Consider the following 14,748-nt stretch of genomic DNA (forward strand, 5'->3'; position numbering starts at 1 on the left):
TCACCAACGTAGCCCAGATTGCAAGGACACAAAATGAGATAAATCACATTTTGTGTCTTGCAATTCCATAGTTGTGATGCTTGAATCTTGTAGTTGTTATGTATTAAGGTTTCACCTTCTGAAACCTGGGCGCATGATTTACATGTGGAGCATCTCACGGTGCCTTTGACCGGTTTCTTGCCATCAATGGTTTTTTGGATGAAAGGAATGTCTGACTTAAACCTAGAGTGCACGATCATGTCCTTAAGATTTTTATTTCTCCGGTGTGCAAATAAAGGTTTGGCAATCTTGTTTTTTGATTCAGGGTGGCTATTTAAGATATGCCAGTTGGCGTTTATTATTTGCTTCACGGTGGCGTTTAGAGTGGAATGTCTCGTGATACAGACTAGTTGGTCTTTCTTTTTGCGTGTGTTATTTGTAAGCAGATGGTCTCTATCAAAGAAGCGTGCTCGTTTATACGATTCTCTGATTAGTCTCCGTGGATACCCACGGAGTAGGAATTTTTCTTTCATTTTTTCTGCTTGGGTGTCAAAATCTGCCAGGTTAGTGCAGTTGCGGCGAACTCTGAGAAATTGTGAGAAAGGAATGCTATTTTTTTGGGACCGTGGATGGAAACTATTAAAGTGGAGAAGAGTGTTTTTTGCTGTTGGTTTGGTGAATAACTCAACTTCTAATATACCAAATTTATGTTTTATTAGAATATCTAAAAATTCTACCTGTTGTGTACTAGTGTGAGCTGTAAATTTGAGATTTGGGTCTGTTAGGTTTATCCACAGAAGAAATTCCCCAAGCGTAGCTTCCCCATCGGTCCAGATCAAAAAGATGTCGTCAATGTATCTGGACCAATGGGAAACAGACTCAAAGAATGGAGCCACTTCATTGTAGATGAACTTCTTCTCGAATAGGGCCATGTAAATGTTGGCTATTGTGGGAGCAACTGAAGCTCCCATACTGACTCCTTTCGTTTGGTGGTATAGTTGTTGGTCAAACTCAAATATATTTTCTGTCAAGACGGTCTGTAAACATTTTGTGAAAAAAGGCTTAGAACAAGGGATGTTGTACTCATCAATAAACCAGAGAACCGATTCCAACGCTTCTTTTTGTGGGATATTACTGTATAAGGATTCTACATCCAAAGTTACTAGAATATCGGTGGCTGGATTAAAATGGAGGTTCTCTACTTTATTGATGATGTCACAAGTATCTTGCACAAATGAGGGAATTTGGCAGACGAATGGTCTGATTTTGTGATCTAGAAATTTTGATATTGGTTCAGTAACCGAACCAATAGTGGACACAATGGGTCTGTATGGGGGGTCGTGGATGTTTTTGTGTGTTTTTGGGACCCCATAGATGCAAGGAGTTTTTTTATCCGAAAAGTTTAAAAAATCGAATTCTTTTTTGCTAATGTGGCCAGCTTCTAAGGCGGCCATTGTGTATTTTTGTATCTCTTGGCTCACTTTCGTCATAGGATTAGATGTTATTTTTTTGTAGAATTTGTGGTCATTCAGCATGGCTTGCATCTTTAATTTGTAGTTGTCAGTGTCAGTGATCACAATTCCCCCTCCTTTGTCGCAACTTTTTACAACAATATCCTTGTTATTTGCTAATGCTTTTAAAGAGAAGAATTCTTCTTTGTTCAGATTATATAGTGGTTTAGGAATAAAGCGAGTAGCTTGGTCTAATCTTTTTAAAACTACATGTTCAAAGATTTCGACTTCAGGGCCAATTTGGTCTAAAGATGGAAGAAAGGTAGAGGGTAGTGATAGTTCCTTTACGGTATTTAATTCTTCGAAGGGACCATTTTCTCCATTGAAGAACTTCTTCAACCTAATCTTTCGAAAAAACGAAAAAATATCTTTGTAAAGTTCAAATTTGTTGACAGAGGCATGGGGAACGAAAGAGAGTCCCTTTGATAGTACCGTATTAGTTGTAGGATCTAATGTGTGGGATGATAGATTAAAGATAGGAATGGTTTCTTTTATCTCCAGTATTGTTTGTTGCGGGTCTCTAGAAATGGTTGAGGGTCTGCTTGGTGATGATAATTCTGGTATGTCTCTCTGGGTTGTGGTTGGAATCTGACTCTCTGGCGACCCCTGTTGTTCCCGCGCTGTCCTAAAAAAGGCTTGCGTGTGGTTTGATTAGAGGGATTGTATCTACTATCTGACTCATAATAGTTTGGATTATTTTCTCCTTCTGAATCGGTCGTGTCAGAGAAAGTCCTAACTTTTTGGCTTTTGGAGGTGTTCTCATTTATGTATTGATTGGCTTTATAAAAGTGCTCTCCAAGATACGGATAGGTTCTCTCTATTGAGTAAAACCTTTTATCTTTTGTTAGTTTCTCTGTTTTACGTTTATTTAGATACTCGGCAAAGGATGCTAACTCTTTTTCTGATTCTTCCAGTTTCTTTTTAGCGTCCTCTAGGCTATTACATTTTTTTATTTTATCTTCTAACTCTAGGAGTTCTAATTTTAGGGTCGCTACTAGTTCTTTTGCTGTCTCTATTATTAGGATCATCAGATCTCTTGAACATCTACTGGCTATCATGCTCCATCTTTCTAGAAAAGGTTTGTGTTGGATAAAGAGGCCCGGAATGTTACGAACACGGAGCCCCTGGGGAATAATTCCAGCTCTAAGGTATTCTATCATGAATTCTCCATGCGCTTCCATCCTTTTTATTTTTTTCTTTAGGTTGGAAATTGTTAAGATGTCATCATTATTTTGCATATTAATATTCGTGCTGTTACTGAAAGTATTACTGCTGCCCACAAGTGCAGCGAAATCTTCGTCTGAGAATCCGAAAGTTCTGAGCTTGTCCATAGCTACTATAGGATCTAGATATTCCCTTACTGTTGGGAAAATTAGTTGTCTAAGAAAAGTTGGGAGATAACCGTTAGAATGTATAGATTAGACAGCTTATTTCAGAATGTAAGATAGAAAAGAGAAGAACTAGTGGTAATGGGAAGAGCTGATTTTTTACAATATACGGTTGACATATGGGGATAAAGAAACACAACAACAGTCCCACACAGACAAGCTGTGGGTAAATCTTTTGAAAATATCAAGGACCCCCTGTAAATATTTAGGTAAATTCCTAGGACAGGGTAACAAACACAATGAAGGGTATATTCCTAGGCAATTACATTAGATATAAACATAAGCCACTAGGTCAAGAGATATAAAGCTGAAAACATTAGAAAAGCTGTTAATGAAAGCCAGTGTACCATACAATAATGAAGGTTAAAACATTTTTTTATTTATTATTAGCAATGTAAAATCATATAGTGTGTTTAAATTAATGAAAAACTTAAACACAATTCAATTTCTAAAAATGTACATAAGTTTTAAAAGAGAACAAACTTTTAAACAAATATCAATAGGTGTACAAACACAATAGCCAAAAAAGTCTATTCAATAAACACAATATAAAATAATAAGAGTGAATCAAAGTATGAACATTATATGAAGTTGCGGCAATGAATTATCTTCGACGCGCGTTTCGGCGCAATGGCGCCTTCGTCAGGAAAGCCACACAATGTTTCCTGAAAAATCAAAGGTACACTGGCTTAACATATCGAACAAATTGAATTTTATTGATGTCGGGATGACATAAGTTGCCAAAGGAATTGGCTGTGGGGTTAAAATTAGCTCTTCCGAGTGTAACAACTACATACCGAAATAGATGTGAGAAAATGAACCTCATAGTGAGGAATAGATGATAGTGGTGACTAGATATAGACGTGAAAAGTAAGAAATACTTTGAATAGAATATCCAAAGTGAACAGGGTGAATTAGCCATAATCGTGACAATAGAGTTCTTATATGACTTACAATAGATTGACTTATTTAGCAAAGAATAATGTGAAGATCCCAAGAGTGAGTGGTGAGCACCAATGGTGCAAGAAGTAATAACCACAGACTGACCATCAAGGAGAAGAATGGAAACTTACTCAAGAAAACAGTGATAATGAAAAGATCGAAAGGAGTTGGGATTTGGTACTTGCTGATAAAATAGTCACTGAAAAGTAAAATAAAGAATAAAGAACAAAAATTATTCGAGTAAAAGGCTAATGAATTGGTACTTATGTTTTTAAGTCTGGGGTGACATGTATCTATGAATTACCTTTTAGCTGATATTTTTATCAGCTCTCGCACTATGGTAGCTGAGATATCATCAACAGGTAACTGAAGAAGCAACTGTTGCCTTGATGGTTTCTATGAGAATATAATTGTAAATGTAGAGATGCCTTTGATGTACATCAAATGAACAACCAAGTATTTGTGAATGCTTGTATATTATTTTGTCCCCTACTCTTTCACAATGGTTAATTATAGGTAGGGAAGGCTAGCTTAGGGATCTGTAAGTCCTGAAGAAGGCCACTGACCTCCGAGAGGCTTGATTATCTGTCTGAAACATGTGATAAAACATGTAAGGATAATTACATTTGTTTGCTGATTTTAATCTTTTACATTCGATTGCTGAGTTAATCTTTTCAGGGACACCCTAAATAAAAATAAAAGTATTCTGAGGTGGTTCCCTACATAAAGTTAATTACATACTCTCTGACTGCATATTATATCCCGCAGTACGATATCAAGAGCTCCCTATTAAGTTTGAGCTCATTCTAACAACAAGCTCTGGCATAGCCAATAGGTCTCGCCTTTTGGACCTTATAAGTGTTTAGCCATGCAGCCATTATCCTGGGATGAATACAATATGATGTAAATGATGTTATGTCATACTTTTGTGCTTATATTTAAGCATATTTTACTTGTGCCTAATAGCACTGGACTTAAAACATGGTAAGTGGTTTGCTTGGATGACTTGGTGTGTTATGACCAAAAGATAATGTTTTTCTAGAAAAAAAAATATTTCCCAGGAGGGTTACCATTTTTAAGTCATTAAGACCGATCAAAAAAAGCAACAGCTCATGTATTGACCAATAAACATGGCAAGAAATGTTGAAAATAATGTTTCGAAATTAACTGAACATTTCAAATAAACCTGAATATTGTATATAATAATACCTAAGCCCCCATCACCATAGAATGCCGGAGGATCCTCAAGGAGGCCTTGGAGTAAACTTATGAGTCACACAAAGTATTTATAGCTTGCTGTCCCTGCATTGCAAAAGTATACAAGCAACATTCCATGATTTGAAAATATCACCAGCAGCTAATGTACATTTTTAACAGGTGCACTATCCACTGCACTAGCTAGCTTCATTCTGGGACCCAAAGCCAATTTGAATTTAGGCTAATTTGTATAGGTAAAAAACAAGCATGATCTAAGAGCCAAAATACATATGGATTATTTTATGTGAAAGCACACGTTGCACCAGTAGTCCATGATGGGGACTACGTATTGTGAGGATGTGCACAATGTGCAAGAGCAGCATGCTGTCACTCACTGTCCGGTAAGCCAATGACTGACCTTGGCTGGCTTTGCAACATGCTGTGGTGGGAGGAAGCATAATGAGAATGACAGTGCAGCAGACCAATGGATGAAGAGGGCAGACTGAAAGCCCCTGTAAGTGTTTAAAGTATATATATTGTTATTAAAATCAAATACTAGTCCTAAAAATTACTACCGGTGGGCAATTATTGCCAAAATGACCACCCACCGGAACTGCAATTATGCACTAACATCATCAATATGGAAATACTACCAAGGAGTACAGAAATAATGCGTGCTTGCACTTAGCAACCAAGCAAAGACCAGTGCAGAGGCGCAGCATGGGGGGCGTCCGCTCTTACCTGTGGCATTCGCGGGGCAGCAAACGCAGGGATTGCCACAGAAGGCAAAAAGGTCTAGCTACGCCACTGGATCAGTGGCAGTAAAAGTTATCAACAGGTAAGAAATACACTGAATAAAATGCACTTCAATTGAAGGAGCAAGAAAAAACCCTCCACCTGTCAGTGGTCATCTCAACATCCGTATTGTTCTATTAAAATTAACAGTGATGGTTATTGGGTTTTTTTAAACATTTTTATTGTAAGCATATGGCAGCATTTTTTTATTTTAGCTTCCTTTATTATTGTGGCATATGCTTGCAATAAAAAATGTAAATAAATGTAACCATTGCATCAGCTTGCCAAGGCCAGACCTATTGGCTTTTCCAAACCTTTTCTAGAGGATGCTGTCAGTGCTCACAGAATCGGATGGGCAGCAGATGAAGGATGCAAGGTTCTGTCAGTGGGCGATGTGTGCTGCAGAAGGGGCGGTGGATGGAGTCAGCAGCTGGGTGGTGGTAGTGAGTAGCAGATGCGGTTACTGCATGATTGGCTGTAGATAAAAGACTGGTGTGGATGATGTCAGTAGGCAGCGGGTAATGTATACAGGTTGGAGGCAGGATCAGTGGCTGGATGAAGTAGCGGATGGTGGGTACAGTGTGTGATGGGTAGTATGTGAAACAAAAAGGAGAGAGGCCACACACACCAAGCGGACAGGGTTCCACTTCACAATACATTTTTAAAAATTCCCTCAGGATAAAAACACATAAATTACATAAACTACTCAGACTTCGCTAAACATACACCCCCAACTTAAAAGAATGCACTGGACACAAATACCACAGATGTTTGGAAAAATATATATTGCTTTAATCCTCTTATACAAAAATAATTTCACATTAATATTCTACATCACATATAATCTTCATGTTAAAAACACAAATACATCCCAAAAAATAATAAGCAGTATAAAAATAAAACAATAATAAACACAATAGCATTAGAGAGACAATTAAGAGATATTCATTAGTCTTCATAAACCAGCATATCTGCTCATTGTATCAACAGAGGTCCATGCACATATCATATCACATGTAGAGATCCCCTGTGCACTTCAAATGTGGCTTCAATGTTCCATCCGACCCCTGGCACTGCAGATTCTGCATTAATGTTCCGTCCGACTGAATAGTAAAGCAGAATGCGCATTGCACAGAGGGTCTCTTTATGGGATCGGATGTTTTTATCCTGAGGGGAATTGTGTAAATTCATTATGATGGGTACTAGACGGAATGTGGTCTGTGGGTATTAACGATGAGGCTCGAGCCCTGCACATCCCCCAGGGCTGGCAGCCCCGACAGAGATACGCCCTGCAGAAGCATTAATTCTGCTAACCCTGGGAGGAGCTATTGTGTGCTGGCCCCTGGCAGTCGGTGTTGAGTGCTGCAGGATAATCACTACAATGGAGCATTGTCATGGATACAGGATGGTGAGACCAGTGAGAGGATGGGTGATGTTAGTGGATGCTGACTATGGGTACCAAGTATTAGTGACGGGTCCCGCATGCTGCATACTCACTCAGCAAAACCAAAGGGGATGATAGACGGAGCGTTTGAGCAATGCAAACACTCACCCCCAGTCAACTGATCTGGGTTTTATCCATCATCATTCTTTAGCTCACTCTGCCACCCCAGTTCAGACATGGCCATATGCAAATCAGTTTGACACTGTGCCTCATGGGAACAGTCCAACCCGAACTGCCAAGCCATGTCTTCCCTGGACCGGAAACAAGCATCCTGGGACCAGTTTCGGGTTCATGACCCTCGTCAGTCACGCTATCTTGAATCCAGTGGCAAAGTGAGCAAGGGACCCACGTCTGGGCATACCCTGCCAACTTATGGCGAACAAAGCAAAACCAAAGGGGATGATGGACGGAGCATTTGAGAAATGCAAACACTCACCCCCAGTCAACGGATCTGGGTTTAATCCATCATCATTCTTTAGCTCACTCCGCCACCCCAGTTCAGACATGGCCATATGCAAATCAGTCAGACGTGAGTCCTGGGCTCACTGTGCCACTGGAATCAAGCTATCCTGGCTGAAGAGGGGTGAAACCCAAAACCGGTCCTAGGATGCTGGTTTCCGGTCCAGGGAGGACCTGGCTTGGCAGTTCGGGCTGGACTGTTCCCATGAAGCACAGGGTCAAGACTGATTTGCATATGGCCAGGTCTTAACTGGGGTGGCATGGTGAGCAAAAGAATGATGGATTTATCCCAGATCTCTTGACTGGGGGTGAATGTTTTGATTTGTTCTGCATTCCGTCCATCAATTGTGTGTCTTTTGCATACTCACTCAGGCCAGAAGACTCCACAGCATCTAAATCGTGAAGCATACCTTAAATTGTGGGTGAGAGTCATTTTATCAAAGGGAAATTCGGGTTTTTGTGTTTTATTTGTTTTTTTAGGAGTGTTACCTCAACAATTTGGTTCATGACCAATTCTGGTCAGGTATGTTTTACCTGTTGAGTTATAAGTGTTGCACTGTCCTCCTCTTGCTCACTGCGTATCCTATCACCAATCATATTACTATATGTTGCCTATTTGCTAACATGCCTTGTAATGCTGAACATGGAGGAATTTCTGAAACAGTAAATTATCAGGTAATTCTTCCCTCGCATGTGAGAAGTGTCATGTAAAATCCATTGATAGCTTCGGTAACACGTCCAATATTGAGAACATATTGTTATATCACTGTACTGTAATTTTTAATGCAAGTCATAGTAAAAGTTTATGGACGAAAACAAAATACTCACACCAGTCCTGCACGTGCAAACTGATTTGTAGCATTTTCTGCCTTGGAGGCGGGCACCATTTAATATTGGTCTCAACCCATCTCTGGGTCAGGCTGGCACCATCTAAAACCCTTAATCAGAAATACTCCAAACTTTGTGGGGCTTTTTTTGTGAAAGTGAAGTCGTCATCAATGTTGCCCCCAAAAGAGTATTACATCAGGTAAAAGTCTGAGCCGGAGAGGTTGCTGCCCAGTTCATCTGGCAAAATACTGCCCATTAGAAGGACGGAAGGGGCAAGGGGGGGTCACGTAAAAGTGCTCATTCATGTGTCTGGTGCAGCTTGCCATCTCCTTTTTAGGTCTCACCTGACCCAGCGCATGCGCTGGTCTGGCGAGACTTTTAGTGAGGGCTCCAAAATATGCTGCCATGGCTGGCATAGCGCTTGCATTCACGCGAGCGTGCACACGCGCAGCCGCCATTTGTCTTTCACAGGTCATTAAGCGTGTGGACGCTGCAGCTGCTTTCACTTTTGCAGCCGCGCGCCCACTCGCTCCGCCCTGTCCGTGTCCATGTACATGTCTTTACTTTTGCTATAATCCATATTTTTAACATTGAAAGTAAAGCGCGGCTGCCGCGATTTTAGCAAAAGTAAGGAAATAGACAAACATCTATTTCTTTTTGCTAAAAATATTTATATTATAGAAAATCAGGCCGAACCTGTACCTTCACGGCGCAGCTATCTGCCACTGGATGGCGCCTCACACTATGTTTCATCTTTCCCTGACTAGCATGTTTATTCTTAATCGCGAGGAGCTAATTGTATTAAAAAACAGAGTTTGTGCTCCGGACCCCACAAAAGATTTTGACAAGCATACATACACCAGGCTTTGGAGCACATACATGAACAAACACAATGCACCGACGCTAATAGACTAAACTGGTACACTGAAAATGTATTGAACATGGACAAATGGTCTTTGAAAATCCAAACGTGCAGCCTTTCCTGACCTCTGGTTGGTGGCGGAGGGGTGGGCATGTGTGGGCATTTGACCAGGCATGAGGGCAGCGTGTCTTGCTCGGCTTCCTTCAGCAGGTGTAAATTAAGCACTTCTAACCCTACTGCAGAAAGAGGAGCTGCACTGCTCCAGAAAAACGACGCAGCTCAGGCACTCGGAGGGAAAGTGCTCTTGCACAGAGGTGTGCGTTGCGTAGTGCACAACCCAGTGCATAGTTTGTCAAAGAACAAGTGCAGAGGCCCAACGCTTTGCTCAGAAACCCGCGGCCGGTGATGTCGAAGGTCGAGATTGCCAAATACGAGTAGTGTGTAGTCTTGATTTTACCTCATGCCTCCTCAATCCATCACAAAACACCCTCTGCTTGTTTACATCACTCTCGCGGGTTTTCATCCCTGCTTTCTGTTGTCACTGTTTCCGTCTTTCTTTTCCTCTTTTTCCCCTTCTGTGTTTTCCTGTCAGTTTGGACTGTGGTAGACTGCTTCCACAAAGCTTTGAGGCATACCGGAGAGGAACTGGTCCTGCTTTTACTTATCAATCACACTCACCTGCTGCCAGGTATTCTGTTCAAATTCACACTGTGCATCTGCAGTGTCCAGACTGGCTGCTAATTGCCCGGCCTCCTTTGTGTGACCTGTATGGCACCCTCATATTTCCTTTTTGCTCGCAACTCAAATCCATCCCTTTACTTTTAACCACCATTTGCACCAATCCCAGAGCAGCTCAATAAAAACCAGCATTGGCATAGCCAATAGGTCTCGCCTTTGCGGCCTTATAAGTGTTTAACCATGCACCAGTTAATGTTGTTGCACCAAGGATATTGTGCTGCATAACTAAATACTTATAAGGTACCAAAAGCGAGACCTATTGGCTATGCCAATGCTTGTTTTTTTGTTTTGTTTTTTACAGAGTTTTATTTTGCTCAAACTTGACCGGAATCGGGTATCAGAGTGCTTTACATAGCACCAGTTGCATTACATGAGGACACATTCATTTTTGTTAGGCACGGGGAGATTAAGTGATTTGCCCAGAATCACAGGATGTTCAGCGTCATCGCCGAGACTCGAACCCAGTTCCTCGGATTCGAGGTCGACCGCCCTAGCCCTTAGAACAACTTGTTTCCAGGTCCCAATGCGCCCACCGCTGACACTGCTGCCAAGGGAGCGCGAGCGGCCCATCACAGGGACGGCTGCTGTATGATGTCTGAATGCCACGCACATGCCATAAGAAAGTCCTATATCCCAAGCACTCGCTATTCCACTTCACAAATATGTTAGCTTTCTTTTAACAACACTCAAGAAGGAAAAAAAAAAATCACAAAATTGTCTTCACGTTCTCCGTTTTCTTAGGTTCCAAATTCTTTTATTCTCAGCCAGAAGCCAACACGTGGTCGAGGGAATATCCCATTTAGAGGCGAAACACGTGCTGGCTTGTGGCTAAGAATAAAAGAATTGGAACCTGAGAAAACGCAGAACAAAAAGAAAATGTTATTTTTTGTTGAATGTTGTTAAAAGAAAGCTAATTTATTTGTGAAATAGAATAGCGAGAGCTTGGTTTATAGGACTTTGAAAATGTGAGTTTAACCAACACAAAGTGCCCGAGTATTTGGACATCTGAAGAGGGCTATCCCCCCACATCCACCCATCACAGTTTCCATGCATCCATTAGATGAATCAGGCTGTGTGACGTCTCTTTCATCTCCGATGCATTGACAAACTGGGCTCATGTAAAAGCCACCGAATATGGAGCAGTGCATACGCGAAAAGTGCATAATTATGCAATGTGGCATAATGGTGTAATAAGTAAACAATGGAGTGGCAGCACGCGCGCGTCCAGTCAGGCCCGCGGCCTGGGTAAACTCAAGATGCGCGCGCAGCCCAGAGGGAACACGGTCCGTGACCATACAGATGCGCACCACCCAGGCCATGTTCCTTACTGAGGTCACGAGGCGCCGCGGTGACTTGCAATATCCGCTATACGTATGGCAGGGGTTATTTTACTCCGTATGATACATGGTAACACCGACCCCGACACACAAACCGGTTAAACCCTTGGCGTCTTGCACTGTCATATGAAAGATGTATGTTAGCAGACAAACTCTCTAGTGCAAAATTAAGCACGCAAAAATGCAGTTAATAATTTGCTGCAAAACGATATTAGAATGAGTTCAAAGTAAGTCAGAGTAAAAAATGTTGTGCTCAGAATGTGTAGAGACAGACAGAAATTCCAAGCTTTCCTATATTGAGCTACGGCTTGGGGAAAATATGTATATTGCCATAAAGCCCTCCATTCTGTTGATCGTTGTTAGTTTTAGAACAAACAGTTCTCTTTTCCCTGTTTAAACTGCGGCTGCAGTGTTGCTCTGTCACCTGCCTTTCACGTTGGCTGTTGGCAGCAGACATAATGGCATCATAACTCAATTGTAATAACGTATTACAGTCCAGCAGTTTTAATTATTTCAGGTGACTAGAGACATCACAACTCGACTTAAGAGAAGTTGCGATTGGCTTTTATACAGTGAGTCCAGGCCGAAGACCTATGCGTGCCTTCTACAGGTCAGATGTCCATATCTAGTAGCGCTGATTTCACTATTCATCCTTCTCAAGTCGTTTCATTCAGTATCATTGAATTTTGTCAATGCAACACCTCGCCATCTACCATACAGCAAAAATGCAGGCATAAGAGGGCTATACAAATATGTTATCATTTAAAATAGGACGCACGTCTAGTACTGGCACTGTAGTGCACTATGTATGTATGAGTTTGTGTACCTACACAAAAGGCAGCGTGTTTTACTGTTCCATTTGCGTTACAAACAATCGTTAGTTTTTGCTGGAATCTGCAATGAATCCGAGGTTGGTTGATTACGTGGCAAGTTTTGCAACTTTATAACTACACGAAATATACAGTAGGCTCAAAACCACGTAATTCCAGAGGTCCTTGGGCACGTGGAGAGCATGGGAATGACAATAAATCACTAGTGCGTACTAGGGAAATCTAACTGCTGTAATATAGCGGTGTGAAGTTGTGCATGAGCTGCTGTTCATGTTCCCTCTGCTGTGGTCTGAGGTCACATAGTTGTGAGTTGAGTGTAGGTCATGGGCTGAGGTTAGGTACCCGTGGGTCGTTTGTGTGCATCAGTCTCTTCTCCGTGCCTGGGGTGAGTGTGGGTCTGTCTCGGGACTGTCTGTGTGCCTGTGTACATTTGCTATTGTCCATAGTAACGTTGTTTGCAGCCGAAGTCAAGTCTGAGGCGGAGGAAGGGGAGGGGTCACTACCAATTAACTATTTCATTTAAAAAAGCACCTCTTTCCTCAATGGTTCGAGACTCGCTAAGTGCCAGGAGCTGTTACTTGGATATACTTTTCTAAAAAAAATACTCTGTATTATTTCAAGTGTGACTTCTATGTGTGTTTGCTGTGACAATCGCTTGTAGACAATTTAGAGCTCTAAAAAATACCTTTGAAGTGGTCACTTCCCGTGCTTCCTACGGTCCGATTATTTTTTTCAATGTTGGATAAAAGGCGGAATGTGATCATAGTTTTTATCATCAACTTTACAAATACTGGTCGGCTGGGTAAAATACTGGCTGTCAACCTGTTGAGTGTGCAGTAATCTATTAGTGGCCTGTGTGTGTGTGTCTGAGAAGGTCGGGAGTCTACACCAGTCATAATGCTGCGGTACAAGCGTTATAAAGTTATGCGGCATGTGTTCTTGGCTCTCCCTTGCATCCCAGGCTGGGGTCAGACTTAGGTCGCGCCGGCCGGTGTGCAGTTCGTGCATACGTCGCCCTCCTCCCCCGCCCACCCCTTACCTTCCAGGTGGGCAGCCGCTGCTGCCTCTGCCCCGCCTTCCTCTCTTTCTTATGCTGCTGGAGCATGGCCGTGGCCAGCGCGGGTAGCCCGGGGCCCCAGGCCCGGGCCACCGCACCACGGAACATAGCACCGTCCAAGCACCGGGCCTCGCCGCCTGCTGCCGGTAGCCCGTGAGAGGAAGCGGGCGCTGCAGCCAGGCCCGCCCGGGCTCCCGCAGGTGTGTCCTGCTCGGAGCTCACTCCCCCCGTCAGTCAGTCAGCGCTCTCTGGGGCCCACACGTGCCCGGGCTGCAGGGAGCACAGCCTCGGAACAGGGCCGAACAGGTCTGTTCAGCCACCAGGGCTGTCAAGCTGGAATTCCTGCCACGAATCCAACGAGGAACAGAAAGTGACTCCGAGAATATGAGGGAAAGTCATGTGAGTCTCAGGAATGCCGTATCGCAACCTTCCAGCGTCACTGAGAGATCTATGCAGATTATTAATTTAACAACAGTTCACGGCTGCTTGTGTGCCCCGCCCCTGTCGCGGTCTGTGTTTTTTAAAAACTATGTTAACTCGGACTGGGGCTCTGTTTCTATTCTAGCGTGTTGGGACGTGCAAATATTTCTACTCCATCCAGGGACATAAAGGGTTTTGAGCGTGAGAACCGTTGTGGCATAAAATGATTCCCGATGCATTGTTGACTCACACTCTCATTCACCCATTCAGGCATACAGGCATACAAGCCAGTCAATCAAGAAGCACTCTTTACTATACAAGATAGAGGCCTATTAGCTTTGGCAATTCTTACCTCAGACAAGTTTTGATATTTCACGTTAGGTTGTTTATAAATGTTTTTACACTTTGCAGGTAAGAAAACGGATTGAAAGGCAGATAAGGAGATCTTTGCCCGGGGTCACACAATTTGTTGAACTGGGGAAAGCCGGACTAGAGCTGGACAAGTCTAACCTGTTCTGAGAGGACGGTGCTGACCTACCTTCAGCAGCCTCTGTGCCTAGGGACCATTTTTACTCATTTTACATCTGTGCCGTCCAGGTGGATTCTTTGTAGCATGCAACCCCAGTAGTCCAGAGATCCAGGTCCAGTGGCGGCTCGCCGAGGGAGTGTTGCGGGGCGGAGGGGTGAGGGAGGGGCAGGGTGGGGTGGGTAGTGGAGTCCGACATAGGACAGACAGGAGTAAGGTAAGTAATTAAATACATAAAACTATTTACCTTGCGCGCGCTGCATCACCGAGATGGTGCCCTTGCAACAGGACGCAAAGGTGCCTGTGCTGGCGCTAGGCCGCTTTATTAGCGCCAGCGCTAGGGGAAACATAGCTCCCTGAACTACGTTACAAACGGGGGCTCTTGCACTCTGCGCCATTTAGTGACGTCATCATGCCAGTGCGGGGTGGCCAACC

The 14,748-nt window shown here is 42.9% G+C and overlaps 1 protein-coding gene across 1 annotated transcript in view; it reads right to left on the minus strand.

Annotated features, from left to right (window-relative positions):
- Positions 1-13,753, minus strand: part of PLA2G4F (phospholipase A2 group IVF) — a 238,999-nt gene extending 225,246 nt beyond the window's left edge. The window contains exon 1 of the mRNA XM_085627089.1: positions 13,350-13,753. Coding sequence (XP_085483215.1) covers positions 13,350-13,475 — 126 coding nt within the window. The 5' untranslated portion in view covers positions 13,476-13,753. The remainder of the gene's footprint in view (positions 1-13,349) is intronic.
- Between the last annotated feature and the right edge of the window lie 995 nt (positions 13,754-14,748).

Source organism: Triturus cristatus, chromosome 9 (genome assembly GCF_964204655.1).
Source record: "Triturus cristatus chromosome 9, aTriCri1.1, whole genome shotgun sequence".
NCBI lineage: Eukaryota > Metazoa > Chordata > Amphibia > Caudata > Salamandridae > Triturus > Triturus cristatus.